A 27,862-nucleotide genomic window follows, 5' to 3' on the forward strand; every position below is an offset into this window, starting at 1 on the left:
GCTATCATAAAAAACTCAGGTTTCAACACTTTCAAAACAAAATATTAAAGAATAGATGTTGTAAACATTTGTGATTTTGTGTTTGGGTATAATATCCTAGCAAATTTTCATATTGGCATTATATTCTGAATATTTTTTAAATTTATTTATTAGCTATGGAAGTTAAACTTGAAATTAAGAAAGAATTTGATGAATACGAGCAAGAATATATAAATAGCGAGCTATCCACATCAATAAATATGGAAGAATTGAAGAATGAACTAGAGGAAAAATATTTAGGTGGAATAAGCAGTAAGTAACTACTAAACAATGTTATTTAATCAGTAATCCTTTACTTTATTCTATGAATTAATTTGATCAATTTGTCTGGCTGTTTTCCTTTTTCTTTCTACTAATATGTATTTAGGTTAGGTACTAGTTTAGCAGGAGCAAAGAGGCTAGGACGTCTACGAAACTGAAATATACATTAATGAATTCTGCTTTAGTTATTGATTAATGTACAATGCTTTTTATTTGGTGTTCAATGCTCATTTTGGTGTACTTTACTTTCAAAATATGCCTTGTTACTAGTAATGACAGAGATGAGATCAATGACGTATAATATATAGACTAAACAGTCCCATATTCTCCCTATATAATCGGGTGTCCTAAACAATGACGATGAGATGACGTTTAGACGTTTTCGTATGCTCAAGAAGGTTAATTCTAGCAGTGTTGCCATAGTTATACAAAATATGTTTTTTTATGAAAAAAAAAAAAAAATTACAGATTTTTAATTCGACATTTTATCTCCGACGCTCTTATAAGGCATAGGGAGTTCGAGAATAAGATTATTTTATCCTTACCTAATTTTAACAAAACGTTACTGTGTTTTTACCAGGGATGGGTTAGATTTGGTTACGTTGTGTTAGATTACAGTTCTGCCCTCCTAAGGAAAATCACAGCATTCTGCAGTACTTATAATAATGAGTAAATGGACTTCAAAGATTCTGCAACTTTTAAAAAGGGCGAAAATTGTTACAACACTACGGTTAGAAACTATTTTACTTTATATCAATAAATCTATAAATAAACTGTGTTTAAAAAAAAAAGATCTGTAGTTTATCCTAATTTTATGCTTACTATGGCAGATGCTGGGAAACAATCGTAAAGCAGCCCCTAAACGGTCAATATTATTGTCAATATTGTAGCGTGATTAAATAAAACGAGCGGTTCGAATTTATATACATATATTTATTTATAACTTTACAGTTCGGTAGTATCTTAACGACTAACTCTACTTCTAACATTGTTACCTATATATACTACAGTTACTAGGTTCCAGAATATTCTGGCGTTGTCCCACCTCTAATTTGCTTACGTGACCGGTTATTCTCTCTCGCACTCGATACACGGAGAAGCTTCTGGAAGGGTATTAGAGATGCAATGCAACCGTTACCTGGGCCATCTCGAAAGCATGTTCGTAACACTGCTCCCCTCTTAAATCTGACCGTCCCGATCAGCAACTCTATATTATGTAGACACAGGATGGCGGAATCTACAGGACTCTCCAGCTCTGCATGAACCCTTTAGAAAGAAATAACAGTCTACTGACTTTGAAGGGTACGATTTCATCGGGTTAATGCAACACACAGTAATTCGTACGCCGGTTTCTCGGAAGTTCACTTCAAGCATGCTTCTGACAATCTTCCAGTCCAGATTATCTAGTGCATGACCTATCTTGGGTAAGGCCAAATTCTTGATGTCGTAATTGCACACAATTTTCTTCAAATTAGTTAGAGCACGCCATATATCCTCGTAGCTTGCCCTGTCTGTATACGACTTCCTGGTCACCATATACAGCAAAGATCGAGAACCATCTTCTAATCTCATTACTCTTCCAACTTTAGGCTGCTGGTTTTTTAACTCGTCCAAACGACCGAATTTCTTATAAAATACGGATGAGATTCCTTTAGTCATCTCAAGATCTTGAGCAACACAGTGGGCTAGAGAGACGTTATGCGGAACACTAAAAAGATCCTGCTGAACTTCTGTGGTTACGCCGAATCTAGCACTCTTTCTCTCTGCGTAATTTGTCATAAATTCATTAAAGCTTGGTCGCCGGTCATCTTTGATCTCATGTTGAAGGGTTCGTGCTTCTTCTGTTTCATTTGAGCCAGCATATGGTGCAAGACGATTTATGTGAACTACTTTTGGTTTACCTTTCGGCAACTTCTTAATTCGGTATATTACGTCATTTATTTTCTTTTTAATTTCATACGGACCTTCCCATTGTCTTTGTAGTTTGGGAGACAAGCCTCGACGACGTTGTGGATTATAAAGCCAAACAAGATCACCTACTTCATAGCTTTCACTCTTGCATCGAGAATCATATTGATCTTTCATTCTGTCACTGGCTATCTGGATGTGTTGTCGGGCAAGTTCATGAATGTTGTTCATTCTTAACTTCAGGCGGTCGACATAATCTTCGCTTGCAACATGTTCTTCGGAAGGTCTGCAGCCAAACTCTAGGTCGCAGGGCAAACGAACTTCACGACCTAACATCAGGCAGGTTGGAGTCTGGCCTGTAGTTTCATTCACGGCCGAGCGGTAGGCCATTAGGAATAAATAAATATGCTGGTCCCAATCTCTTTGATGTTCTGATACAACCTTGGATAGATGTTTACCCATTGTTCGGTTCATTCTCTCGACCATTCCATCTGATTGAGGATGCAGAGGTGTCGTTCTGGTCTTATTGACACCAATCAATTTACAAACGTTTTGGAAAAGAGTTGACTCGAAGTTTCGCCCTTGGTCGGAGTGGATCTCCAAGGGAACACCAAATCGGCTAAAGAATTCTTTAACAAGTACCTCTGCAACGGTAGCAGCTTCTTGATTTGGTATCGCATAAGCCTCAGTCCATTTCGTAAAATAGTTCATGGCTACCAGGATATATTTATTTCCATCATTTGTCTCTGGAAGTGGACCTGCAATGTCGATTGCTACTCTTTCCATAGGACTACCAACATTGTACTGTCTCATGGGTGCCCTCTTTTTACCAACTGGACCATTACTGGTTGCACACAGTTCACATTTCCGGCACCACCTTCTTACATCATCTTTACAGTTCACCCAATAGAACCGTTCTCGAACCTTTTGCAGAGTCTTCGTGATACCAAAGTGTCCACCTGATGCACCGTCATGTAACTGACGCAATACTTCTGACACTTTACTTTTAGGTACAATCAACTGAAGCTTAGTTTCTGTACCATCATCGTTCTCAAAGGTTCTATACAGAAGATCATCTTTCAGCACTAGGCAATTCCATTGGCTCCAGTAACACTTGACTTCTGGACTACATGCACTAATGTCTTGCCAAGAAGGTCTTTCACTTCGACGCATCCAATCCAATACTCTTTTTATACATGGATCATCTGCTTGAGCGTCTTGTAGCTGTTGAGGCTGCCATCGATCACTAATGACGGCGGTTCGTCTCACGGGGCAAAGTCGTTCTTCTAATTCAAGACAACGATTACGATTTGCACTGTATGGCCGTCTTGACTGAGCGTCAGCATTTGAATGACTTTTTCCAGCCCTGTGTTCGATTTGTTCTAGCTTTCTGACTGTTGTATTATTTTCTTGCAATTTACGACGAATGTGACCTACGTCGTTACCATTCCAACATCTGGGTTCACGTCTCTTCGGCATCATGTCACGAACTACTTTCCGTACGATTTCCTCCAGACGTTTCTCGTTTTGTTCGTCGCTCTCTTCAGAGGTTCGTACTCGATAGCTCCGTGAAACTTGACTAGCTGTTTCATGTTCCAAAGCAATAGCGAGCGCTTCATCTAAAACTTTCGGTCTTGCTAGTCGTAAAGCTTTCTGTAGTTCACTGTCTCTTAACCCATTGACGAAGGCATCTACAGCAATTTCTTCCAAAATGTTGTCTGGTGCCTCTGGATATGCCAACAACGCTATACGAGCAATATCTGCTTCAAATTCTTGCAAACTCTCACTTGCTCGTTGGATTCTACTTCTTATTTGTACTTTGTAGACTGCTTGTAGATGGGCATCTCCGTAACGTTTATCTAGTCGAGTGAACAAGGTCTGGTAACATTTTTCTTGACCCTTAGGAATTGATCTTAGGATATCCGCAGCATCACCTCGTAAAGCAGCAGTCAAGGAAACAGCTTTTTCTTGTTCTGTCCAATGATTGGCTGTCGCAATAGCTTCAAATTGTCTAAGGTATATGGACCAAGAGGACTTTCCATCAAATGGTGGCAATTTGAATCTCATATTATGTGTCGTTTCGTCTCTAGGTGATTCTTCTTTCACTACCGGATCTAAGGCTATTGTATTAACTGGTGGTAGCACTTTTGTATTAGTTATCATGCTTTCTAACTGTTTGATCTTCTCTTCTACTTTATCAAATGTTTTAGAAACTTCTTCAAATTTTTCATTGTTCTTTTTAGAAGTTTCTTCCATTATTTGAGAAACATTTTCAAATTTCTCGTCGAATCTTCGAGATACATTTTCGAATTTCTCATCGAATCTTTTGGAAACGTTCTCTAATTTATCATCATTTTTTTTAGAAGATTCTTCTATCATTTGAGACGTTTCATTGAATCTTTCGTCATTCTTTCGAGAAGATTCTTCTATCATTTGAGACGTTTCATCGAATCTTTTGGAAACAGTCTCGAATTTATCATCAGTTTTTTTAGAAGTTTCTTCAATTTTTTTAGAAGTTTCTTCTATCTTCATTAAAACTGCTTCTTCCGCTGACTGAAACTGGAATGTCTCTGGATCATCTCCATTCTTGTTAAGAACATTCTTCAGTCGTTCTTGGAGGATCTTCTTGGACCCGCTGCAATCTTCATCGCGTTCTTCTAGTTGCTCTCGCAACTGTTTTACTGAGAGTTGTACTAGCAGCATCTTTGGTCAGGCACACACGTACTTTTTAAATGTTCTTTCGTACAAAGATCACTACCGATCTACGCGGATGTTCCCGACGAACAATACTTTTCAAAAGTTCAAAAGTCTTTTTCAAAAGTCACTGCTGAATTTATTTCTCTTTTATCCCACCGCTGTCACCAACTGTAGCGTGATTAAATAAAACGAGCGGTTCGAATTTATATACATATATTTATTTATAACTTTACAGTTCGGTAGTATCTTAACGACTAACTCTACTTCTAACATTGTTACCTATATATACTACAGTTACTAGGTTCCAGAATATTCTGGCGTTGTCCCACCTCTAATTTGCTTACGTGACCGGTTATTCTCTCTCGCACTCGATACACGGAGAAGCTTCTGGAAGGGTATTAGAGATGCAATGCAACCGTTACCTGGGCCATCTCGAAAGCATGTTCGTAACAATATATTGGACAATAATTTATATTGTACAATATATTGATCGTCTGTAGATCACATTGAATGATTGCGCAATATATTGTGTCAATCAACATGACTTTGATTTTTATTGAGCAATATTGTGCATATTGCGGCGTCTGTGAGTAATATTGTGCAATATTGGTTCAGTTTCGTTTTAACACTCTTGTTGTAAACATCGCGGTATGGCAAAAAATATGTCTGCAAAGGAAAAATGGGAAGAAAGAAAGTTTATTATAGAGTGCATTTACCAAAAAAAGTTACGAATTAAATTGTTTATTTGAGATTTAAACAAAATTAAGCTATAAACTTTTAAAATTTGGCCAATGAAAGTTATAGAACAACTAAAAACGAACCTTTTAAGCTTTGGTATATGTTTCTATGTAGCGAGATTAAATAAAACGAGCGGTTCGAATTTATATAAATATATTTATTTATAAGTTTACAGCACGTTTATCTTTTATCATTTAAAACTAACTCATAACATCGTTACATATATATATATATATATATATATATATATATATATATATATATACCAAAAGTATTATTCTCGAATCTTCTGGGGTAGTCCCACCTCTAATTCGTTGTTTGACAAATGGATTTCTACAGCGCTCGATACCTCGCGAAAGTTCTCGATGCCCCTTTCGAGATGCAACCGTTACATGGGCAATGCCGAAAGCATGTTCGTAACAATATCTTGGCAAAAAATTAACAGAACCATTTAATAAAGCTTAAAATGTTCGTTTTGAATTTTTCTATAACTTCAATTAGCCTAACTGCCAACGTTTACGTCTCAATTTTGCTTAAAACTCCTATACACAAATTAATTCACCAATTTTTAACGAAAATTTCAACTATAAACTGTTATAAATTTTTTATTTATAATGATAAAGTAATATTCATCTGTGAATTTACATCGATATTACGTATGTATTGTTTTTTTTTCGCTGCGAGCTGGTCATGCACCTCAGTCAAGCTTAATTAAAAGTTCCCCATCTTGTTCAAAAATTACCATAGAAACATTTAAAGAAACCCGCGTGTTAGAAAAAATCAATGAATCCTAAAAACATGAGCTATTTTAATTTCATACTGCATTGTGCGACAGGCTCGGATTTGCACGTAGTATAAAGTACAGCTTACATGATGGAGTGTTTCTAATAAACACTACTTATTATAATTATCTAAGCTTGAATATTTATTATTCAGCGCGACGCATTTATTTTATCTCTTACGCCGAAAGATGTCATAATAAAATTTTACGAATTTCTGCCGAGAGGACATAAAAGTGAATACTCAACTCCCCTGGCTCTTGGACTATAATATTCGTTAAAACATTAGTTACTTCGGAATAATTTCTCCTAAATATGGGTGGCTTTGGTAACTGTTATCATTAAGTTATATTGACACTTACATTTTGTTTACCTATGATTGATCTTGGTTCTTAGTGTCGAAGATTGTGCGAAAGCCGTTGCTCTAGTTCAGGGATGGCCAACCCGCGGCACGAATTACTTCCACGGCAGAGAATAGCTAGACTACAATTTTCCACGGAACTTTTACATTGTGAGAGATTTGCGGATTACGCTTTCAGTCCCCGCGTTAGCCATGGGTGGGGTTCGGTGATGGTATGGGCAGGAATCTCCCGAGAGGCGCGCACTGAATTGATATTTATTGAGGGTTCGTTGACTGCACGCCGGTATATTGAGGAAATCTTAGCGAATCACGTAGTACCCTTTTGTCAATATATCGGCGATGATTTTCTATTAAAACCCCTTAACGTACACATTAACTTTGAAGTTATGGTCAAAAAATGATCGAATTTTTTTGTAGTAAAAATGTTTTGTTTTGGTTATAATTGAATAAAAAAATTTTTTTCAGTGGCGTAAAACCTTCACTTTTCGTAGGGGGGTGGGGGTGTATGCAAATCCGTTGAAATTTAAAAATTTTGTTCAGACGAAATACTTTGAATAGGTAAATAGTAGTATGATTTATATGAACAATACAAATATTCCAACATATTTTATTGACACACACACACACACACAATATTGTATTTTAGATGAATTATAATGAAATTTAGTAAAACAAAAAATATACACATTACTCTAACCTACCGAATATTATATGCAAAATTTACTTACCAAACAATATAATAATATGTTGAAAATAAGGCACAAATTAGTTCAAATGCAAAAAACAATAAATATCGACTTCAGACGACTTTACACCGGCAAGACAGAAGGCTTGTATCAAAACAAAAGTTCGACAATAATATCGGTTATAAATGATGACGATTGCAAATTGCAAGTTATGAGATAATAAATATATTTTAAAGTAACTCAATACTGACTAAGTCATCTATTTTATAATAGAAAAATAATTTAGATATATGCTTACATATGTCTCTTTATACAAATATCCGCTTTGCAAGGCTTGAAAAATTTTATGGATAAAATTTAACCGGCGCCCGTGTCCCAGACGAGCGCGTACAAAATTACCAGTAAGGCGCGCCCGTGTCTGAGACGGGCACGTACGTTAAGGGGTTTACAAGATAATGCGCGACCCCACTCTGCAATGTATGTCACGTAATATTTAGAGGAAGTTGGTATTAATAAAATGAACTGGCCAGCGTGTTCGCCAGATCTGAACCCAATAGAGCCCGTTTGGGATATGCTTGGTAGAAATATTAGAGGTCGCGAAGTCGCACCAGCCTCAATTAACGAACTTCGCTTGGCTCTAAAAGAGGAATGGCAAAACATCCAGCAAGATGATATTCGCAACCTCATAGACAGCATGAGCCGACGGTACAGGAAGTTATAGAGGCTAGGGTAGGCAATACTTTTTTAGTAGTTTTTCTTTGTTATTTGCGTACTTAGGTAAGTTACTTTTAAGTTGTTTTTTTTATGTTTTGTTATTGTTATCATTGTTCATTAAAACCAAGATCATGTCGTTGCTTTTAATCATTATTTAAATACAGTGCTTCTGGGATGTCGATATGACAGTCCTTCGATATCAGTCACCAAAGTCCCCATCGTCGCATTACAAATTAATACAAAAGATAATGGTAATAATAGAAAAAGCCGTAATTTGTGGGAGGCAAAGTCATTTCGCTCCTAAAAATGAACCAATCGATATTTTCACATAAAACAAAAAACATAATACTTAGAAGACATGGTTACAACCGAAAAACAAAATTTTACGAAAATCCGCTAACGGAATTATTCCACAGGATATTTCAAAGTTAGTATAAAAAACGACCTTTTGATTGGCCTCCGTATAATAAGTCAAATACATAATTTTATTAAAAAACTCACTATACTAAATTAAAATCTTTAAATTTTTTCACAGTGAGCTAAAAAAACATCGTTGCGTTTTTTTTGCACCTAACAAAAATTCAGTTTACTACAATGTAAAGCATTTTCAGTGATCTATAAATAGGACGCTCGCCCATAATGGGTTAGTAGAGTATGTTGATGTTCTATTCTTCAAGAACTTTTTTGTTTATGGTTCTGTTGAATCATGGTGTTTTATTGTTTTTGTAATAATTTTCCGTTGAGTTTAAATTTGTACATAGTAGTCTTGTATTTTAGGTCCCCAGGAGGAGAACCAAACGAAAATTGTAAAAACATTAGCAGAGCATTCATCTATGAGTCGATACTGTGAAGAAAGTACATTAAATAAAAATAGAATAGTTCAGACTGGGCAAGGCACTTTTAATTGTGGAATTTGTTTAAAACAGTTTTCTCGAAAATACAATTTGAAACAACACTTGTTGGTACATACTGGGGAAACACCTTATAAGTGTGATATCTGTTTTAAAGAGTTTGTTCATGCACAAAATTTGAGAAAACACTTGATAACACATACTGGACAAAAATCTTATAAGTGTGAAATTTGTTTTAAACAGTTTTGTCAGCAAAGTGGTTTGAAAGCGCATTCAAGAAAGCACACTGGAGAAAATCCATACAAGTGTGAAATTTGTTTAAAGCAGTTTGCTCTGAATAATACTTTAAAAAAACATTTGAGAGTGCACACTGGGGAAAAACCTTACATGTGTGAAATTTGTTTTAAACAGTTTTCTCAGCAAAGTAGTTTGAAATTACATTTGAGAATAATACATAATGGAGAAAAACGCTACAATTGTGAAATTTGTTTCAAGCAGTTTTCTCGAACTGATAATTTAAAACAACATTTGTTGGTACACACTGGGGAAAAACCTTACAAGTGTAAAATTTGTTTTAAACAATTTACTCAAGCACATAATTTTAGAAAGCATTTAAGGAAACACACTTTAGAAGAACTTGTTCACGTGTAGAAAACGTGCGAAACTTGTTATAAACAGTCTTTTTTAGAAAATTAATTTGAAAAAATATTTGAGAGTGCACACTGGAGAAAAACCTTACAAGTGTGAAAATTGTTTGAAACAGATTTCTCGGAAAAGCCATTTGGAAAAACATTCGATGATGCACACTGGAGAAAAACGCCATGCGTATGAAATATGTTTTAAGCAGTTTAGTGAAGGACGTAATTTGAAAAAACATTTGAGTAGCCTAATTACAAAAACGACTAAAAACCATTTAAAAAAGTTTCCAGGAAGGCCAGTTTTCTGTAGCGCCCAAATTTTACCAGCTGTCAGACTGGTTCCTTTTTATAATTTTTTAACTACTATATCTAGTAAGGTCTGAAAATTTCATTAAATTCCTCTGAAGCATTAAGCCTACAGTAAGCTTTCAAGTTGATATTGAGCCGGTTTTGATTCTAAGAATGGTTATGAGTCGCTTTTGTAACTAACTTAAATGAAAACGGCCGTTTTTGATACAATTTTTTATTTTATTTAATATACAGGAAAATGTTTAATTATCAGAAATTATTTTTTTTCCATCGAAAGTCTTCTTCTTCGTCCATACCATGACATTCGCAATCCTCAGCGTCAATATTCAGGTGTTTATGACGTCCTTGGGTGTCAAATATCTTCGAATACCAAGTTAAACTGGAAACTTCACGCCATTCTGGCGCAAAATGCTTTTCCAGTAGATTTTTTACATCGTTCAGCTTTTCTAGTGTCATTGTGACACCAATAGGAATATGCTTGGGACTTAAACTTTTTAAATAATTTTTTCCTTTTTTTCTATAGTCTTTTTTCCACCCAAATCTGTGTTGTAGGCTACTTCACCTCCCACAACTACATTATTCTTAGTAGTTTTGCAAAGCAAGAAGCGCTTTGAAGATTTAAGTTTGAAATGAAGCTGTCATACATTTTTTACGTAGGTTTTTGCCATTTCCCTCCAGTTTCGAGATACCCAATCTTCCCCAGGCTTTTTCACTTTACCATACTTTTTGAATACGTCGTGATATTCTTTCACTGTTAGGATTTTTTTCTTTGCCTTCAAATCTCGTTCGATCATCCCAAAGTCGCGGTCCGCTGGCATATATGAATGACCTGTCACAGGAAACACCAACTCAATTTTTTTTACTGACTTGGAGTGATGCAGCCACCAGCAATACATGGTGATTATGTTTATATTTTTATTTTGTCCAGGATAACCATCTGCAGTTAACGTTACTTCGTTGAAGCTTGAATCTGATTCTTCAATGCGGCTGGTTATTTCAGTGCACAAAATTGAGGCAACTTCATTTGATGACTTTTGTCCTTCATCTTCTGTCCATCTGTAAACAGAAACATTTTGAGGATTCCGCTTTGAACGCGAAGTACCACAAATAACAGACAGATTAAAGCAATAGAGTTGGCGGCTATAGTATGCAGCCTAATCGCTAAATTTTGGCAATACCGAATTCTTTTGGCAGTCAAACGATAAAAGTAAACAATTGTCTTAATAAATAAACTAAACTAAATAAAGGTTTATCCTTAAGTTTTTCAAAAAAACACTTCGCCTTTCTTTTATGTATAAGCCTTTTGGTCAACAGCTCCTTGCGAAGTTCAGCATTTTTCTCAACCTTCCTGCGTTCTTGCATTTCCAAACAAAAACTGCATTCGTCAGTGGCTGGGGTTCCAAAACTAATATTAAATGAAGTGTTAAAAATGTGCCGGAAATAGGAATCATTTACTTTCAGTTCTTCCGCTACTGACGCATTGTACAATACAGACAATTTGGCAATATTCAATTCACTTGGAAGGTATACACCCGGCAACTATTACCTTTCGTATAATGAGATTACACAGGATTCAGCCGCTTTATGAAAGTTTTAACAGCCTGTCGCTTATCAAAGTAAATGTGAGATTTTCTAAAACCGCTTCTATACAGCGTTCCACGTTAAGAAAATAACATTGCGGAGATAGGGCCATGTATTTCTTATGGACGATAGAAGCGCAGCGATGCCACGATGAACAAAAGCACGATTCAGGCTTGTATAATTTGTATTTTCGTTTTCACAGACATAATTTAAATAATTGTTTTTTAACGTAATTGACCAAAAGTGTCCATTCGAAACAAAGAGATGAAAAGTAGGGAAAATGATTTTAATTAAATAAATAGTATTTACAAAAGATAATTTTATTTTATCTTATTTTAATTATAGTAACGACAGTTTATTTGTTTTTCGGTAAGAATATCATATACCATGAATCATAGAAATCAGTAGAAAATATTGCTTAGTTAAATCATGCACTTTGCCGGCTATTAAAGATTTAAAAGCAAATAAACGGACCGCTTGGAATGCATATATCTAATTACTAATTGCAACTTAAAATAATACGGTGTGCGTATGTCAGCGATTTTATGTCGTTCTCTGAGACTACATAATGATAATAAGGCTTTGTGGTTCTTCAGTTGTTATTCTGACTTTACAGTTAAATGTTAATTGAAAATGGAAATTCGAAAAATATATCGACAATCTGGTAAACCGCATGCCTGAGAGTTTTGGCAACACTGATCTCCATAAGCCTAATGTTATTTTCTTAACGTGAAACGCTATATAGTTTCAATCGGCACGTCAGCTTCGCGACTTTTACACCGCTGAAAAACTCCGGCCACTCTATGCTTCGTAATTTGCAAATCAGTTAAAAAAGTCCGTTGGCAAACAGATGTAGTATAAATTTACAACACTCTTTTGTTGAGCCTTATTCTCTGAGGAGGAATAGCACACACATACTTCAACAGAAATGCATCTTGCTTTTGTTTTTCTGGCACTGCATAGAAAGAGGCGTGAAACTTCTTGATAGAATCCTCAGGAATTGTAATACAGGCGCCGTGTTTACAGAAAAAATAATTTAAAATTTGCTAAATCAATGGTCAATAAGAAAACTTGGCCTCAAAACCACAATTTCAGCCTTACATTAATCAGTGAATCCTATTTATGAGGTAGATACGTTGTACAGAATAGCGCATATAAAAAAACGGGTGTGGCAGTCCAGTGGGACTGCCGGTGGAAGTTACACTTCTATACACGCATTCGCCGTTACAAATTTATTTGGGAGTCAATCTGTACAATCATTACATATGTAATTCTATAGGTAAGATATAGCAGAAAGAGAAACAGAATTAATAACAACTTACTAACAATGAAGGATTGAATCAATATTTTGATGAAAATGTATATTTTTATTTTCATATATGTATGGAAGGAGTTGACTGCAAAAATTGTTTTACACATACTCTGCAGTAAAATTCATTGTTTATTTTGTTATTAATATAATAATACAATACAAATTAAACTGCAATATTCATAAGTATTTAAAAATGACAATAATATATGTACATAAAAAAATACACTACAATACAGTGCAATATAATTCCATATAATAATACAATACAAATTAAAATGCAATATCCATAAGTATTTAAAAATGACAATAATGTAATAATATTAATAAAAAAGTCTTCCCCGACTGGGAATTGAACCCCGGTCTCCCGCGTGACAGGCGGGAATCTGACTACTATACTACCGAGGACATGACACAAATGTATTTCAAAATTGACAGTTCTGGATCATATAGTGATTTATTGAGATTATTATTTTGAAATATAAAAGACTAATATAATTATGAACATTTAATAAATAATACAAAACATATCACATAAATAATAATATTAATAAATATGTTATTATATGTATAATATTATATGTACATATCTTTATATAATATATATATATATATATATATATATATATATATATATATATAAAAGAAACATATTTATATTCGAGAGAGAAAGAGAGAGAAAATATATCTTCTGTCTCTTTCTTACTTATTATCTTACATATGTAATGATTTCACAGATTCACTCCCATATAAATTTCCAACGTGGAGCGCGCGTATAGAAGTATAACTTCAAAAATCGCATTAAAAAGACTTCACTAAAAATCACTTAAAAGCAAAACGTTTGTCCACCAAAATTGATTGTCTTTGATATTTTTCTTTTTCCATTGGACCAAATAAATTAAAAAAATAGACTTGCGATATTATATCATTATGACACTCACCGTAAATTTCAATCCAGAAATCAAAATGTGCTGCTTATTATACTGCAAATTGAGGTCAGTTAAATTTAAACTCACCACCGTTCATAAAAATGAACGAAGCACCGCTAAGAGAAAATTTAATTTCAAAATAATTACAAGTTATACCTTTCAGTTTCAATGCAAATTGTTAGTAATGCAAGTACAAGTTGTTAATAATAGATATTTTTGGATGAAATACAAATCGCATTAAAATAATCCGCACAAAAAGGTACTCATATAATATAAGCTATTCATGCCTCATGGTTTTATGCCTCAAAGCTTATTGTTACAGAAGGAAGTACACTCACCTCAAACGTTTTTTTACATTTTTCTTCCAATTTTCTGGGTCTCTCGTCCCATTTACGGGCCCTTTCAGGCATAATTTCATCGATTACTCCATCCATGATCCACCTACAATGGAGAGGCGAGTGCTAATTGGCCAGAGGCGCGGCTGTGGCGATGAGTCGTCTTTGACTCTGAACGCGTATGGAAAGAGTCGCTTTTGAAAATAAGGTTGATTTTTAACTGGGATTTAAAGCGGCAAGAGCCGAGTTTATAACGCATTTTTTTCATAAATGAATAGGGCTTTCTATGAAGAATATGAATCCACTATAAAATACAAATCGGCCGAGGTGGTCTTAAGTCTTCTTTGTAACTAAGCTACTCATTTAATGACACACATTGGAAAGAAACACTAGTTTAAAACAAGTGTGAAACTTCTTTTAAACAGTTTTCTCAGAAAATTCATTTGAAAAAACATGTGTTGATACACACGAGAAAAGCGTGAAATTCGCTTTTAAGATATTATCTAAGTTTATTTAAATGTACAATGTAATTCACCAAAAATGTTTGTAAATATGGAGGATTTTAATTTTTAAATAAATGCTTATTATTTCGTTTTATGTATTTGTTAAATTAATTATTATTAATCTTACCTATTCATCATAGAAGAATAGAGATCGAGAGACTTACGGTATAAGTAGTTTCCTCCTACTTACTAATCAACAGCTTTGGGTGGACGAGTTGGTAGGAGTAAGGGCAACTCCTTGTCCTAGAGGCGAGGAATTACCTCTAAAGGCGGATGAATTAAGAATGATTAAGGACGTGGAGATGCGGGAAACTAACGCTTTAAAGATTTGTAAGATATCCCTAGAAGTCATCATCACTCCCTGTGATACGCTGAAGAAAACACCTATATGTGAGATAACACCTCACAACATCGCAATGGAGTTATCATCAACATCATATTGCCATCAACAAAAAAAAAACCGAAAGATCAGCCAAAGGATTTATACCGATAACGAAAAAAATTGCCTTTATGAAATTAAAGGCCATGCCGGAGAATATAAATACCATTAGAGCATATACAATGTAACGATACGACTACCAAAGAGAATTGAAATACTATTATAAAACTAATACTTCAATCAACCATGGGAGCTTATCGTCTATGCTTCGTCTAGCTCAGTCTCTCAAGTGTGAATTCGTCTTGTCTTAAACTATGAATTAAACCATGAACCCTTAGCTGATAGCAAATAAAACAATTACTTAACTAATCACATTTATTAAAAATAAGAAATAATCAACCCTGCCAATGCTTTACAATAAATAAATTTGGCGATACTTATGACGCCCTATCGATGGATGATTGTGTGGCCTCCCAATTAGATGGTTAGGCCCTCCTGACAGCTGCAGTTAGGTCCTCCAGAGCATGTTATTCCATCCAATGTTCAGAAATTTCCCATAAAGTCTTCTATACAGCCAATAAGTCCTCCAATAATACCAATAAAGTGGTAATACAGCCAATAACTGATAGCACAAAGGAAGACATAGACAACTTTTACAGTGAATTAGAGAATTAGACAAAACACTGGAAGAAAACAATAAAGAGGAAGTTAATATTATTTTAGGCGACTTCAATGCGAAAGTAGGAAAAGGAAGAAATGGCGAATATCGAGTAGGAACACGTAATGAGAGAGGAGAGAGAGCTAGTTTAGTTTTGCAAAGACAACGAACTCATTATAAAGAATAAATGGTACAAATTAACAGTCTGAAGAAGACAGGGTGTAACAAAAAGGTAGGTCATATATTAAATCATATTCTAGGGGACCAAAAATAGTTCGATTAAAGTTAACTTACTTTAGTTAATAAATGAAAATCGTTTTTCCAATATATCAAAAACTTTTGGAGATTTTATATTGAAAATGAACATGTGGCTTTCTTATAGCACCAACATTTAAAAAAAATATCAGTGAAATTTGTGCACCTCATAAAAATTTTATGAAGGTTTTGTTCCCTAAATCCCCCTAAAATTTGTAAACGTTCCAATTAAATTATCACTACCTATCGTACCATTACTTAAACACAATGTTTTTAAAACTTTTTTGTCTCTTAGTACTTTTTCAACAAGATGTTTTTATCGAGACGCAGCTTCTTTTTTAATATGTTTTAAAATTTCTGAGTACCTAACAAAATGTAAATTATAGATAAAGCAGATGACCTAGCGAACTTCATACCGCTTTAGAATTAAATAATGTATCTAAAAAATTAACAGAAAATAAAAAAAAAAAACAGAAAAATCCTCACCAACCGAACCTAACCTTTTTTACAATTTATATTATAAAAGAACTAATTGGGGACTATAATTAGTCATGGCATTACCAAAAATCTCCCACTAAATCTAAACTATCATCAAAAATTCATTAATCTAATCATTTTGCACATAGAAACGTACTAAATGATGCTAAATAAAAAAATACCGATTCTTATCATTCACTAAATGGTCTTTCCGCAATTTTTGGGAAATGATACAGGTTAGTTGTTCAAAAAGCGTAAACGGAATTCGATATTGATCGAATATGGTAGCTAAATTCATATTTGTGTTTATCTTAATTGGTTTATGGCATTCAGAAGTTGTTAAAGTAAGTTGTGAAAATATTACTTACGTACAGTAATAATTTTGATGTATTTTAATGATATAGTTATTTTACAGCAAAGTCGATTGGTCGATTTATAGTCTTGATGACTATTTTATTTATATACTGAGTGACAAGAAAAGGTAGACATCTTACATATATTTATTTGATGTTAATAATTTTTGTTATAAACGTTCAGTGTCCCTTACTACCTTACTAGTAAAATCAGATCGTCGAATTTGCAGGTTGATTCGTCAACTTAGGTACTGCAGAAGCTGGTTCAATAATATGTTGAGGATTCACGATTTCTTATACTCATTGACACGCCTGGATATCGTTTTGATAAGGTGGTCTATATCCTGTTAGGGTATCCCGTTCCAGGCTACTGCAATTTCGTCAATAAGAGCTTCTATAGTCTGTGGAGAGTGTTGAAAATTCAAGAACTTGCGACTTATCATGTGTTAGACATGTTCAATTGGAGACAAAACAAGCGATCTTGGTGGCCAACGAAGAAGTTGTCGGCGAAAAAGGCTAACGATTTACTGGCTACTGGCAACATACGGTCTAGCATTGTTTTTGCTGAAAAATCAGGTTTTGTGTTTTGTTTAGGTATGGAATAAAATGAGGTTTCAATATTTCCTCAATATAGCATCGGGTTGTCATATTATTATGCCTTTGATGAAAATTAATGGTGCTCTGATACTTTAAGCAATAGCACTTCATACCATAACTCACAAGGTATGTTGAACGTGTCGTTCTCTGTCAAATTGTGGGTCACGTCTTTTACCAAGTCACCACTTCTCACTCTTGCTCGCGATTCATTTCAAATTACCACCTGATTCCATTACCGGTCCCATAGAATTATTTCTCTACACCAGAGCAAACGGTTACGCTGATGTTCAGCTGTAAGAGGTAGCAGGGCCGAGCCTAGATGTTTTGCCGCCCGGGTGCAAAAACCAAATTTGCCGCCTCATCTGCCGTTTTGGAAAACATGTATAAGAAAACATTGCAAATTAGGGAAATTTAATAAAAACACAATTTTGAACATTTAAATCATAAAAATATATTTATTTAATCAACGAATAGATACATACCTATAATATAAATATGAGCTTATACAACATATTATGTACATAAATATAATTTGTTATAACCAAAATACAAAAATGTACATGTTATTTTACGAAAAATAAAGTAAAATAAAGAAAAACGAAAAACAACACTAGGTAAATATATCCATCTTTTTTTTTCTATATGAAATAAATTCTGATTCAAATAATCGACAGTTTAACACTTTCGAAATGCCCCTTACTAGTTTCGTGTCTTTTTTAAGCCCGAGACCAGTGTTGCCAGTCCCTAAAACCATTATTATCGCTAAAACTACTAGAAGAAACTTCTGATAAATACTGAATCTTTAGATTTTGAGTAAATAAGTCAGTTTCTAGATACTTTTTCATTACTCGTAAACTTCTGGGCACAGTGTATGCTTTGAGTCTTACAGATATGCCGGCTCTTCACACCTCGCCGTGTGGCCACGTTCACACTCCTCGAGAGGTACATAAACGTCGGGAGAGTATTGACTCTTCGACGGACATTCACTCCGTATCGCCACCTTTCGAGAAACAATTTGCGGTCCTGTAAGGTTTCTGGCGGCGAAGTGTTACAGCAGCTCGGCCACCGAGGATCGACACGATCCGCAATAGCTATAAGACACCGTTTCTTTCAACTCTATTTTCCCTTTTTCGAAAATCGTGTCTATAATATGGCCAAAGAACGTTCTCTCCGAGCTGCTAGCCGGCTCCTGCGAGGTAATTATAAGTCAGTTACCAGACTTTCCTTTACCTCGACAAAAGGGCAGGCCGTCAGTCAACAATCGCCGGTTCCTGTACTTCTTGTGGTTAGAATGATGTCGTAGCCACACGACTTCGTATTCACTCAAACATTAAAGAGCTTTGGAATCGTCTTCACTTCGACATCTTAAATCGAAGAAATATTCTCTCAGGTAATAATAAATCGCAGAATCGTAGTAAAGGCACTCGGCCAACGAGGTCTAGCGGGGCTAGTAATGTAAGACGACTAGATCCCGATCGAAAGATGTGCTGCCATTTTATACACTTCGTGTTTGCAGCGATCTTCCACCGGGAGGCCAATGACAACGTAGTTAATAACAAGGATTGTGATTGGCCGGCCAAAGAGACAATCTACGTCGTGATTGGTCACTTTGGCGACAGTATGGCCTAAAATCATATGAAATAGTCCTCCACGCCTCCACTCATTATGATGTGTATCAAGACACACTAGACAGCACAGCATCTAGATTCAAATCTCAATTTATGCAGAAGGATTTTAACCTTAATTTATAGACAAATCTGATATCGTTTACCTTTTAGAAAAAAATTCTTGTTATAGGCTATGGGAAAATACAAATACATTATCCAGAGCATGGGAAGTTGTACTGGTCCAGAATACACTGACGTTGAGTCACCGCTAAGGAATGTGGTATTTAAGAAAGTCAACAGGACAGCAAAGACTCTCAGTTTTGATGTAACTTGGAAGAGGCCTATAGACGATAATCTAGGGGTAAGATTGACTTCATCATCATCATCATCATCATGGCGCTATAGCACTTAAAAGGCCCCAACCTTCTTGAGCTTTCCGCCATTCTGCTCTATCCCTTGCTATCTGAATTAGTGTCTCGTACGACTTTTTTTTTTAAGGATAAAAGCTGATACGCCAGTGTGTCTCCCTGCATAAACCCCTATGTATATCTAATGGGGTTGGCGACTTAAGTTTTTTTTTGGAATTTCTAACTCGTTCATAGCGTTGTGAAGACTCGGTCTTATGACACTGTCATATGCAGCTTTAAAATCGACAAACAGATGGTACATATCTATATTAAACTCTTGCGTTTTTGGGAGAATTTGTCGTAGTGTGAAAATTTGGTTCCTAGGCTAAGATAGAGTCCTGTTACATTTGCTAAGTATTTTTCGAAGTGATTTGCATAGACCTTTCGTTTTTTTCTTGTTACCTTCCTCTGTAGCATAAACATCAATGATTGTGATAAATTAGTTCTTAGGGGAGTCGTAGGAACACTGAGACGTACAACTTTCAATGACAATAACTTTTTTTATTAAATATTACTTTAAACTTTATTGTACCTCTATATTTGGTATATAAACAAGAACTGAAAAATCATGTCGTTTTTGATAAAAACTAAAGTTAACACCTCAAAAATATTAAAACTAAAAATTACTAAATGTCTCAATGTTCCTTTCAATGTGGGAGCAATGAGACGCAACAATTAACATTATTTTACGTTAAGACTGTCAAAGTTAGTCAAGTAAAGGAATAATGAGACGCGTCTCTGTTTCATCTGCTGTGTTGTCTTACTGTTCCATAAAAATTTGTTAATAACGATCGATTAAAAAAACCAATAAAATGTTTACAAAAATCGTTTGTTTTAATTTAATTGTCTTGTAAAATGGTTTAGTTTTTAGTTAAAATAACTTACCTTGTCTAAAAAACTTCAATTTCCTTGAAAACACCGGCCACGTAGATACACACTTATTGACCAGCGATAACTAAAACATTTCTTGTTGAATCTCAACGGTTTCTTGTTTGCTTCTTTTCAAGGTGGTAATAGGCATGTTGGTTTAGTTCTACCAGATAATACCGAACGTAATAAGTCCAAGCTCTACCACAGTATATTGCTAAAGAATTCCTCATAAAGAATACCACAGTATGTTGATAAAGAATAATAATTCTTTATAAAGCAATATACTGTGGCTCTACCAAGTTTGTCTTAGTGTTCCGACCGTCTCACTGTACCTACTTCTCCCCTATTTGAAAATTTTTGCGTTTATTTCGTCATTTTTTCCTAGTTGTTACAACTGATTTCAGGCCACCATTAAGGCAGAGAAACTAACGAATGTAGGAGGAGGACATATGGCTATTCCCTTTATCCCTTTATTAGTAGATCCATGCAATACGTTCTTAAAAAATTTTAGAAGCCATTACATAGACTTTGCTACGAATATGGGAGTACCTGAGCCTGACAAGTGTCCAGTACCCGCAGTAAGTATATTCTATCATACGTTCACTATTTATCTTACATAATGACTCATTATAATAGTTTGAAATTCCTTGAAAATGCTGTATATTTGACAACAAAGGAAGTTCCAGGACCACATGTTATAGATGTTTGATGAAGTGTTTCATACCCTAGTATGTTATTATGTTATTTCATAAGTTTCACGATAAAACATTATTTGAAACATGTTTTAGTTTGATGAAAGAATTTGGATGTCTGATAATGTCAAGCCTATCTGTGACTGTCTTTAGGTATACTGAAAATGCTCTTTATATACTTTCGTTAATTCAATTGTTATATTTCATCTTCACTTTTTCGCCTCAATTATTTTAACAAAAACAATTCCTTTTTAGGGAAACTATAGTTTAAAGAATTTTGTGTTCAACAGTGAATATTCGCAGCCTAATGCAATGCCAATTGAGGGAACGATGTTGTACAGAACTATTTTTCAAGATATGAAAACAAAAGGAATCTTCTTCTGTCTTCAAGCTATTATTTATCATTCTAAAATTTAAGTCATAATTATGTAATAGGTTGTTAGTAAGTTTTATCTTTCGACAATAAAAACGCGATTTTATGATTTGAATAATATTTTTGGTCATAATCATCATTCTGATTATGTGCAGACCATAAACGTACTGTTCGTTGCAAGATATTACGGATTTAATCTTCTAGGTATAGTTGTATACAGGGTCGGACTTATATGCTGATACATTTTATCAAAATTACGGCAATCCCTCAAAGTAAAAGAAAAATACATATAAGTAATACTTTTATATTAAAATATATATTTAACATAGCGGAAAATACAAAAAAAAAATAATTTTAAACTTAACTATCGTCTACATTTAAATCGGTATCACTATCATCGCTATCGTTTAACTCTACAACTACTCTATTTATAATGTTTTAGAACAGTAAGTATTTTTCTTCTAGTTTTTGACATGATTTATACATTTTTTCCAATTATCTGCTGTAATATTACATTCGGTCTTAATTAACAGTCGAAAATGATTTAGGAGAATTATTATTTTTCCTTACATTACTTTTTAATTGAGACCACAACAATTCTATTGGATTCAGTACACAATGGTAAGGAGGTAATCTTAATACTTTATGGCCATAATTCTCAGCTAGCCTGTCGATAACATAATTTTTTTCACATTCAACTAATTTTAATAGTTCTACAAGTTGTTTTTTTGTGTAAGAATCCATAAGATATATTTCAAGTTTTGATAAAAATTCTTGAATTCCAACTTTGTTTGAATTAGTGTTTGGAATTTTACTCTTTAGTCTACAACGATACGGAGCATTATCCAAAATAATAACGCTATTTCTTTTTAATTTATATATTAATTGCTGCTCAAACCACTTTTCAAACAAAGTACTGTCCATTTCTTGATGGTAATCGAAGCGACAATCACTTACACTCTTAGCAGAGAGTAATAAAGCATCTTCTACCCATCCTGGTTCTCCCCCACAATGTAAAATACAAGTGAAGGGTCAGGGGAAAAAACCAGGTGAGTAAATTTTTTTCAATATTGAGTTATCGGCTGTATTCGGTAGAGGAAAGTAGCCTAATTTCGGATAGTGTCTTAATTTCGGATAGCGGTGTATCTAAAAAAGTTTCGTTATTTGCGAACAGAAACCTATACGTATGTCACGCTGAATACCACAGAGAACATTATCTTAAATTGTTTAGGTAGTAGAGCTGCTCCCCGTTAGATGGCAGTGCCGAAACCACCAAACGTTATTGTGCAGTTTTTTTTCGGTCGCATTTCAAAGCCTATTTTTTCGTGTTTTTATTCCTGTTTGAAGTTTGATCTTTTGGCAGGGGTAAGCTAGAAACCTGTTTTATTTGATTTTGCTACTAATTTAAAGCAGATTTTAATCACATATAAATTAGAGAGCCCTAACCTTAAAAATAAAAAATTCCTAATTTCGGATAGTACAAGTCCCATAATTTCGGATATCCGAAATTAGGAACCTTAAATTGATGATCATGTTAGCATAAAAACTTTTGTTTCTTTTCAGAAGAAAATGCCAAAAACAAGTAAAAAACATAAACAATGGGATCCAGACCGAATGATACGTGCTATCCGTGCCGTCAGGGGAAAGGAAATGGGGTATCTTAAAGCCTCGAAGTTATTTGCTGTTCCGAAATCAACTCTGGAAGATTATGTTAAGCAAGAAAATAAAACTCCGGAGCAGTTGGTTGCTGTTAAAATTGGAAGAAGACCAGTACTTTCTGCAGAAATGGAAGCAGATTTAGTCTCGTATTGCCTAGAAATGGACCGGCGATTTTACGGAATTGGGACCGCTGATATCAAGAGACTTGCATATCAAATAGCTTTACGAAATGGTCTTCGTCATTCATTTGCCCATGCCGAATCTGCCGGTAAAAAAATGGTTAAGGGGATTTATGAGGCGAAACGCAGTTTTGTCCCTTAGAAAACCACAAGGAATCTCGAAAGCCCGAATTAAGGGATTTACCCCAGAAAATGTCAGCAGATTCTATGATCTTTTAGAAACGTCAATGGAAAAAGTTAACTTCAACCCCGCAAGAGTTTATAACGTTGATGAAAGCGGCATAACAACGGTTCAGTCCAAGAATACTCGTGTTATAACATTAAAAGGAAAAAAACAGGTTGGATCTGTTACCGCGACTGAAAGAGGCGCATTAGTTACTGTTGTATTTTGTATGAATGCTGCTGGTGGGTTTGTCCCTCCATTATTCGTGTTTCCAAGAAAGAACATGAAAGTGGAATTATTAGATGGATCGCCGCCTGGCTCTATTGCAGCTTGCCATCCATCAGGTTGGATTCAGCAGCACATTTTTTCCCAATGGCTACAGCATTTCGTAGCTCACGTGAAACCATCCCGTGAATACCCAGTGCTGCTTATTCTTGATGGTCACTACAGCCACACAAGAAATATAGATGTGATAGAAGCAGGACGTGCAAATTTCGTTACAATTTTGTGTATCCCGCCGCACAGTTCACACAAACTACAACCTCTAGATTTGTCTTTTATGTCACCATTTAAAACATATTATTCGCAACAAATTGAGATGTGGTTAAGGCAAAATCCTGGACGCACCATAAACTCGTATCAAATTTGTAAGCTTATGTGCCCGGCATATTTGAAAAGTGCTACTGCAGAAATTTCCGCGAATGGTTTTCGCAAATCTGGAATATATCCTTTTAATAAAAATAACTTTTCTGATCACGATTTTATAATGGAGAGACAAAGAGAAAGAACACCACCACCCATAAATCAAAATCATGGGGAAGTATTACCAACAAGAGGTCAGTCAAGACCAGAACCACAAAGCATTATCGAAAGAACACCTCCAAAACATAACTTAACAAATAAATCATCCAATGGAAATGCAACTGAAACTACGGCAACTATGATAAGAGCTGAGGATATTAGTCCACTGCCTTCTTGCAGTTATACCTCACAAACAAACAAACAAAAAAATCCTCGAAAAGGTTCTAGTTGGATAATAACTAGTACACCTTATAAAGATGAACTTGAACGAAGTGTAGCCGAACAAGAAAGAAAAAAGTCTTTGAAAGAAAAGAAACCAAAAATAAGCAACGAATTAAATCAAGTCAACAGAAAAAAAACTCCACGCCAAAAAAAGCAAAAGAAAAAAATTGAATCGAGTAGTAGTGACACTTCACATCCTGGTGATGACCTTATTTTGGATGATGATTCTGATATGGATGTAGACGATGAAGATGGAGACACAGAATGTATGTTTTGTGACAGTTTATATTCCGAAGATACACACGGTGAGAAGTGGATAAGGTGTATAAAGTGCTTCAAGTGGTGTCATGAGATGTGCGCCAATGCTGATAAGAAGAAAACCTATATTTGCGACTTTTCTCAAGATGTGTAACTATTCTTATGATGAACAAAATGGTGTCTTAATTTCGGATAGGGTATCCGAAATTAGGAGCCCTAAAATTTTTGACATACAAAAGCACTAATTTTATTGAACAATATTTTTTGTAAAAAAGATTTTCAATAAATTGTCTATGATAATAAAATTAGTTTCTATATTACTCTGCAAGTACTCCTGAGTAGATAAAAGTTTAAAATGTGTTATTAGGTGAAAAATATGACACTAATTGTAAATGGTATCCGAAATTAGGCTACTTTCCCTTATACAGTGAACATATGTATCTTTCAAAAGTCCGAAACTTGGAAAAATACAAGTAACACAAGATATACAGAGCCAAAGTTTTGATATAAGGGGAAAAAAGCAGGTATGTCAAGTGAAACGGGAAAAGAACCAGGCAAGTTAACAAATTCACTCGACTCTGCCGTCGCGCGATGGCCACGTTATCGATATCTGCGAACGCATCAGTCATCAGTGCATTGCTACAGTTTGTAACGGTTGCATCGAGATTAGTTTGTAAATAATAATATTATCGCTATGTCAAGCTCGGATGAAGAAAGCTCGGGTGAAGGTATTAAGTTATATAGTGAGCCAAAAAAGAGGAAGAAAACCGGTCGGATGTCTGAGGTAAATAAAAAGTTAAGACTTGCGACACATGAAGCTGGTCCTGCTTGCCATTGTAAAAGATATAAATGTTATGATGTAACTTCTGAATACAATAGAAAAAAGATATTGAGTTACTTTAATCAACTACCGTCTCATAATGAGCAAAACATGTACTTGACTGGATTAATCACCGTGATACCTGTGGCACAGAGAAGACCTAGACATTGTGAAGAGAAGGCAAAGTTACGAGCAGCTAGTTTTGCCTACAGAGTTCGAATAACTGAAGACAACGGAGAAGTGGTAGATATTGGTATATGTGCAAAAGCGTTTTGCTCATTTCATGGAATCAGTAAAAATAAACTCGGCTATCTACAGCAAAGTTTGAAATCGACAGGATCTGCACCTATGGATAAAAGGGGTAAGCATTCCAAGAAACATAGACAGCTCAATGAGGTCACTGCTGCTTTAATTGATAGTCATATTAAGAGTTTCAAAGGTTGCCAGAGTCACTATAGTCTTAAGGACTCAACCAAAACTTACTTACCAGAAAGTCTTAACGTAAGGAAAATGTACAACCTTTTTAAAGAATTACATCCTGCTACAATTGTATCCTACGACACTTACAGGGTAATTTTTAACACAAAATTCAATATTTCTTTTGGATATCCGCGTTCGGATACTTGTGCAGCGTGTGATGAATATATAGCAAAGGTTAAGGCTTTGTCTGTGGAAAAAGATGCACAGCAGATTCATCAGCTAACAGTAATGAATACTCTTCATAAAAAACGCGCAGAGACTTTTTATAACCTCAAAAAGAAATCAAAAATTGGAGCAAGACAAAATAAGAAAAAAGAAGCCATATGCGTAGATTTTGCCAAAAATGTCTCCTTGTCGAATATAGCGACCAACGATGTTTATTACAAACGACAGCTTGCTATGTATTCTTTTAATGTTCATGTTCTGTCAACTGGTGAATCCTTTTTTTACGTGTATCATGAAGCTATTGCTAAAAAAGGACCGAATGAAGTGGCTTCATTTCTATTTCACTTCATTATGAATTATTTGGACGATGAAGTAGAAGAATTGGAAATTTTTTGCGATTCTGCAGGAGGACAGAACAAAAATTACATCATATTTAAATTTATTCATTATATCACGAACAATAAAGTTCATGGCCTTACGGATATCAAAATTACATTTCCTATTCGTGGACACTCCTACTTGGAGTGTGATAAAAACGTTGGTTTGTGGAACACAAAAACGTTGATGGAAACACCTAAGGAATTCGAAGAAATGGTGAAATTATCACGGACGAAACCATCCCCATTTACTGTAATCAGTGTTCTCAGACAATTGTGCTGGATTGGAAGAAAATGTTGGAATTAAAGTACATTGCTAAATGTCCGTTTAAAATACAGCCTATCAGATTTATACATTGTTCAATCAGTCATAGCCGCTTGATAGAATATCGCACCACATACAATGAACCAATATTCACTGGCATTATAAGGTTACCACGGCATTGTCTGTTATCATTAGAAGAAGGGTTGTTTGAACTTCCCCCTCCAGCATACAATGGTATGTACTAATAATAAAAATAATTTGACTGAATTAACCATTACAAATTTCTATACAATAATATTCTTTCCAGGCCTCCTGCCAATTTCGAGTGCAAAATTTAAAGATTTGCAAACCCTAATCAAGTTTTGTGCGCCCGCTACTGTCGAATTCTTTCATCAACTACCCCATGATTAAGTAAATGTAAGTTAACATAATAATATTTATACGTAAACACATTCTGTCAATCACAATAATTATTTTTTGCTTTATTTTTATTTACTTATTAATATGCGTGTTATTTTCAGGTTGGACACTTTCATGGTTTTTGTGACACTCCAGGGATCTGACAACACCCTTTGGGATTTTTCTATTTTATTTACTTTTTTGACACATAAAAGTCCAGTTATTTGTATAACTTACTCCGGTATTAGTATTTATGCGTATTCTGTATGGTTTTGAACATTAAAAATGTTTTTTTCTCAGTTTTGACAAAAATTGGCTTACCTGTTTTTTCCCCTGACCCTTCAAATGTTCTTTCGTCTAGAGGGAGGAACATTGGTGACGCAATTTTTACTACCATCGGTCCAACATTTTGTAACTATATCGAGGTTGTCGAACCAAGTTTCATCCAATACAAGTTCTTTCCTTCACTCCTAAAAGACCTTAGACTCTCCAAATAATCGAACCTCCACTTTATTAAACGGCTGGATTCCATAATTGCCTGCCGTTAAAAAAAAGTAGTTTTTATGTAGTTTTTAAGTAGTTTTATGACACTTATTCACTCAAAAGTTTATTTAAAGTTTGTAAGTTATTCACTATATGATAAATTATTGTTTCCCGTATAGCTGATAAATGAAAATTCGGTAATACTCGATGGGCACCAGAATCCTTTCTTTTTTTCGTAACATTGGACCATCTTTTATAAGTTTGTACACAGTGGATCGTGGCACT

General features: G+C 34.7%; 1 protein-coding gene across 3 annotated transcripts; it reads left to right on the forward strand.

Annotated features, from left to right (window-relative positions):
* The first annotated feature begins 174 nt into the window (after window positions 1–174).
* LOC140444180 (uncharacterized) lies at window positions 175–27,862 on the forward strand. 3 transcript variants are annotated; one of them, XM_072535907.1, is made up of 4 exons: window positions 175–291; window positions 19,155–19,325; window positions 20,646–20,819; window positions 21,189–21,670. In XM_072535907.1, exons 2-4 carry the CDS (start codon window positions 19,158–19,160, stop codon window positions 21,348–21,350), a joined length of 504 nt encoding a protein of 167 aa, XP_072392008.1. In that variant the 5' UTR covers window positions 175–291; window positions 19,155–19,157; the 3' UTR covers window positions 21,351–21,670. The 3 variants fall into 3 exon arrangements, with proteins under 3 accessions (XP_072392008.1, XP_072392016.1, XP_072391999.1); XM_072535915.1 differs by lacking the exons at window positions 175–291; window positions 21,189–21,670 and adding exons at window positions 16,633–16,751; window positions 27,003–27,862; XM_072535898.1 differs by lacking the exon at window positions 175–291 and adding an exon at window positions 16,633–16,751.

The sequence above is a fragment of the Diabrotica undecimpunctata genome, chromosome 1 (assembly GCF_040954645.1).
Source record: "Diabrotica undecimpunctata isolate CICGRU chromosome 1, icDiaUnde3, whole genome shotgun sequence".
Classification (NCBI taxonomy): Eukaryota; Metazoa; Arthropoda; class Insecta; order Coleoptera; family Chrysomelidae; genus Diabrotica; species Diabrotica undecimpunctata.